Source organism: Gavialis gangeticus, unplaced genomic scaffold (assembly GCF_001723915.1).
Source record: "Gavialis gangeticus isolate Ggan-Ray unplaced genomic scaffold, GavGan_comp1, whole genome shotgun sequence".
Classification (NCBI taxonomy): Eukaryota; Metazoa; Chordata; order Crocodylia; family Gavialidae; genus Gavialis; species Gavialis gangeticus.
In genome coordinates, this window is record NW_017729031.1 from 83942575 (window position 1) to 83947863 (window position 5289).

General features: G+C 48.8%; 1 protein-coding gene across 1 annotated transcript in view; it reads left to right on the forward strand.

The window, feature by feature from the left end:
- COL6A1 (collagen type VI alpha 1 chain) overlaps positions 1–5289 on the forward strand; it is an 87267-nt gene that overhangs the window by 60730 nt on the left and 21248 nt on the right. The window contains exons 21-22 of the mRNA XM_019523273.1: positions 3820–3882; positions 4622–4684. Coding sequence (XP_019378818.1) covers positions 3820–3882; positions 4622–4684 — 126 coding nt within the window. The remainder of the gene's footprint in view (positions 1–3819; positions 3883–4621; positions 4685–5289) is intronic.

A 5289-nucleotide genomic window follows, 5' to 3' on the forward strand; every position in this document is an offset into this window, starting at 1 on the left:
AATAATGGTCACAAGCTGGCAGAGGGTAGATTCAGACTAGACATCAGGAGGCACTACTTCACTGTCAGGGCGGCTAGGATCTGGAACCAACTTCCAAGAGAAGTGGTGCTGGCTCCTACCCTGGGGGTCTTTAAGAGGAGGCTAGACAAACACCTTGCTGGGTGTTTGACCCCAGTACTTTTTCCTGCCAAGGCAGGGGGTCGGACTTGATGATCTGCTCAGGTCCCTTCCGACCCTACCAACTATGAAACTATGAAATGTCTGTCCCAGACCCCTTCCTGGTTTAAATTAAACCAGAGTCTTCTCGCATCCCAGATGCTTTGCAGCCCTGGGCTGGGCTCTCTGCTCCAGAGAACAGGGATGGCCCCACACCTCTGCTCCCTAGCAAGAGCTCTGGTGGAGACTGCAGGCACAACAGGGTCTGTCTGGCTTCCCTGCCCCAGCCCTTGTCCCTCCCATCTCCCACAGCACAGACCCCAGCCACATGGAACATAGGCATGTGGTATGCTAGCTAATGCTGAGAAGTGTCTGTGTGTGTGTGTTTCCAGTTTTCACTGGGATAGGCAGACAGAACTGTGTCCACTTAGGGCTTTTTGGAGCTAATCAACAAGTCAGCTGGTAGTGTCCTTCCATTCCTTCCTTGGAGAAAGCCATTTAAAAAGAGCTTGAACTAATGAGAGAGGCTTTTGTTTTGTTAATGGGCTGATAAGTGCTGTGTTATCAGTTCCCTGCTGGCTCCCTTGCCTGTCAGTTTTGCAGACAGTATGAAGAAGCAGGGAGAGGGAGACTGAAAAGCTCAGTATCATCAACAGATGCATCCACTGCACACACCCCCCCAGTTGCAAACTGATTCTATCTAGGCAGGTTAGATTAACCTTCAAAGATTGAATCAATTCAGGCTCAGAATTTTTGAATATCTGTCCCTAGCCCTGTTGTGTTACAGATATGAACCAGTTTCCAATCACAGAACTGTATGTGTCATTTCTGTCCCTTGCCTTTTAGACTGAAGAGGACTTGGGATTAAATCTCTACACAGGTGACATAGCATGGCATTCCCCTTTAACCTGGAAAACCAGAGATATGGGCTATACCCATGGCATTATCTTCCAGAGAATCAGAGAACTTGGTCAGACATGTCAAAGCTGCCAAGTATAATTTAGTCTTGGATCTTTCTGGGTCTCAGAGCTAATAGAGGCTATTTATAACAGCATTCTTTTACGCTGGCAAGTATGCTAATTTTCAGAGCTGAAAGCTTGTCCTGTTCGATCTATGCCTGCATTTTGACACACTGAGCTGGAAAGCAGCTTGGTCTGTGTTTGGGGGGGGGGGGGCGGAGTTTGGATTCTTACGGGTAATGGAAGGCTCATTCCAAAGAAAAAGTAGAGTAAGGCTCACAGAAAGCAGCAGAGAAGTCTAATGTGCAGACTGCTACGTCCATTATGCTCATGTAAATGGCCAAGGAGATGACCTACAGCTTACTCAAGAGTTGACCATGTTGCTTACAGCTGAGGCAGACATGAGGCATGCTGGGCACAGCCATTAAACTTCTTTACCACATAAATTATTTATTAAAGTGAATGTAAGAATTACAATAAACACCAGGATGGCACCTCTTCAAACAGAAATTCTCTGTTTATCCACAGCACATTTGTGCCAGCAGTTGGTACTTCCTTGGTAGTTTGTCATGTCATGTAGACCAGGAAGCTGGGTCAGCGTATATGGCATCTTTCCTGAAGCCATGGTGCCAATTGCTGCAGTAGTTTTAATAAGGGGACCCCTGCCCATATGAACTGGACTGAAACCATCAACTCCTTTTAGATGTAGTGGGCACCATCAGCCAGTCAGCACTCCCTGAGAATTACTGTACAGTGCTCAATAGGATGCCACATTTTTCCACTCTAGAGAGAATAGGAAATACCTGTGGTTTAAGTGGGCAATGTAGACTTTTGAAAGGAAACCCACAACCTTAGAGCACAGTAAACTGCAAGATGGAAATAAGACTTCATCTAAAGGCCAAGAGATGAAAGGCTCAATCTCCCTTCTTTGTATTTACCTAAGGATTGTTCCCTTGTGCTTTGCTACTGGGACACTGGTAGACTACAGTGAGGCACTCTAATGGCTGAGTGATGGGCAACAGCATCCTCACCATCTTATGTATAAGGCCCAGCCACAGGAATAAGACCCTGAGTCTTGTTACAGAGAGAGGTAGTACATATTACAAACGGGTATAAACCAGAGGTGAGCAATTATTTGGGCTGGAGGGCCACTTGAGAAGTTTTGGTGAGCTGTTCAGGGCTGGGGTGGGGAGTGAGGGTGCTGACCTGGCATCAGTCCCCGTGTCACAGATGTTTACGCTGCCTGGCACAGTGGAGGGTAAGGGAGTGGAAGATGCCAGTTGATCCTATCTGGCCTCAGACCCGTTTGCCCTGCACCCACTGCTGGGGTGCTGGATGGGGTAGGTGGGTGGTTGGGGTCTCCATAGAAAGCAGTCTGGGATGCCTGAGGGCAGGGCATACTTGGCTAAGTGAATGGGATGGGGCTGCAGGCAGGTGGGAGCTGCGTCCAGGAGCAAGACAGGAGTTCGGGTCCAGGACCAGGATTGTGGGGTGGTGACTCGTAGGTCTGGAACGTGTGTTAGAGCTGCGATCTGCTCCCTGCACATCCCTGTGATGAGAGCAGTTCCATGGGCAGCAGTTGGCTCCTGCCCAAGGAACTGGTGCCCATTGCAGAGGTGTGTGAGGAGCAGATCGCAGCTCTGCCCCAGGCTGTGGCCCCACACTGTCACCACCCTGTGATCCCAGTCCTACCCACACATCCCACTCCTGGACACGCTTCCCTCCTGCCTGTAGTCCTATCTCACTTGCCAGCCCATGCACACGCTACCCACAGGGGTCCCAGCTGGTTTCAGTGGAGATCCAGCCTGCTCTGCCCCTGGCAGCGGGTGCTGAGTAGACAAGCCAGGATGCCTAGGCAGCAATACTGGGTCCAGCAGTGGTGGCAGAGACACTGGGAGTGGCAGCCACAGGGGATTCCAGGAAGCCGAGTCTGGCCATCATGCTGCCCCACACTGCTGCCGTGCCGCCCCCTGTACACTGCTCCCTGTGTAGATGCGCCACGTGTGGGAATGGGGTGGGCTGCACTCCCTGCCAAGCAGTACCTCTGCACCTGTGGGGGGCGGGGACCAGCTGCATGTGCCATGGCCTGCACTGCCCTCTTCAGACTGGATGGAATCACTTGGTGGGCCAGATCCAGGCCACACACTGTATTTTAACCATCCCTGTTATAAACAGTGATGATGTTGCCTTGTTGGACACACACAAAATTGCTTTATTCTTTTATTGACATATCTATTCATCTTTTATTTCCATTTGTAAGCATTACCTTAATATAACCTGTGACCAAACTGGATGTCTGACTCATTACTATCTACTGTGCTCCGTAGGCATAGTCCCCCACCCCACCCTGTGTGTGTCATGAAATGAGGGAATATTTTCCTGCTTTGGTGAGCTAAATTTGGATGTGAACTAAGTGTGTGGCCCACCTTGAGGTTTGAGACTGAGTCACCTAGCTCTTGTCATCTTGTCAGAGTCTGGGCCATGGCAGCAGTGACAATGCATTGTAGAGCAATGCTAGCTTGCTGCATGCTGGTAATCCAAGGTCAAATCTATCCTTTAGCTGGTATCCTCCTATTGCTGCACCTGCAATCAGCATGATGAATGGGAGCAGGGTAGATACACCACTGCTCAGTGCCTTCAGAAGACAAGAATCAGTGACAAAAAGAAGAAATTACATATTTTTACTCTTGTTATATTTTCACAGGGTGAGGCTGGGCCACTTGGACCCAAGGGGTACCGAGGAGAGGAAGGAACTATTGGACCTGAGGTTAGTCTGTGCATGTTAATCAGTCTGTTTTTAAGGAGGAAATGGCTGTGTGGCAAATAAAGCTTCTGAATGATGGTTGGAAAAGGCCATCGTTTAGAACTCAGTCTCTTGCCTCCCAGGAGACAGGCTATGCAATCCTGTGGATTTTGAAATAAACACTTGATGCTGTATGAGAAAGGACACCAAAGCTGTTTTTTCAAGACAAGCAGCCAGGCTTTTCATTGTAAGGGTGTTTGGATCTCTTTGGTCTGTTTTTTGGGTACTGCTAGCAGTTAGGTACACAGTAAATGACTTCAAGCTCTTTACAAGTTTTTGGGACAGTGAAATCATTCCCAGTCTCTGAAGGAGGAGCCCTGCTGGAGTATCTAGTCTCATCTGAGAAGCCAACACAGGCATACTTCTGGTAGGGCACCCTCTGGGTTCTGGTCTGCTCTAGGGTGCTTGAAACGACTTCTGCGATGGGGCTTATGCCATTTCTCTGAGAGGAAAAGAGAAGTGCAAAAAAGGCTTGCAGTCCATTCTTTTGACTGTCCATGACTAAATAAAGTCCCATCCCCATCTGGAAAAGTTCACTGTTCCCATTTATATTCTTCAGACTACCAGTGTTGTTCTAAGGTAGGAAGTGGGGGATCAGAACACAGCAACGAAATGAATGGCAGCTGTTGGCTTCTGAAGAAATCCTTTCTATGCATTAATATACTTTACTGTAAGAAGGACTATTTCTTCCTTGTTCTTTCAGGGCCCTAAAGGAGGTCCTGGAGCACCTGGATTGCGTGGAGACCCTGGTTTGATAGGTGAAAGGGTGAGTTGTATTTCTTAGCCAACTCAGAGATGCCAAAAGGAGTTTGTACCTGGCTGTGATGGCCAATTGGTTTTCCTAACAGAACTGCTGGTGTCTGTGCAGGAACCTCTGCTGGAGACTCCATGTTGGGAATGTGTAAGATGGGTGCGCACTGACCATGCCTCCCAGCTGGTATGCTTCAGTATCATTCTGTTCACTCACCTGGAAGTCTACTGACTTATGCCAGCTGGCCCATTGACTCCAGTGAAATGACACTCCTTTACACCAGCTGAGGAGGCCCACTGACTCCAGTGGAGTGACACTGACTTTGAACAGGCGCAGTGTATCCCATCATATTCATAAAGTGATGCTCTTTTTATGTCATCTGGGATTGGGTCTGTTGACTCTGGAGCATCTGTGCTGATTTATACCAGCTGAAAGATATCAGCCTTTGACTTAGTGGAGTGACACCAATTTATGCCGGATAGTGGACCTGGTCCATTGACTCCAGTGGACCTATGGATGATATATGCAAGCAAAAGATCAGGCCCACGGGAGACTCAGCTAATGGATTTAAGTCAAACAGTAGCATAACTGGGGGGGGGGGGGGAACCCGGGGGGGGGCA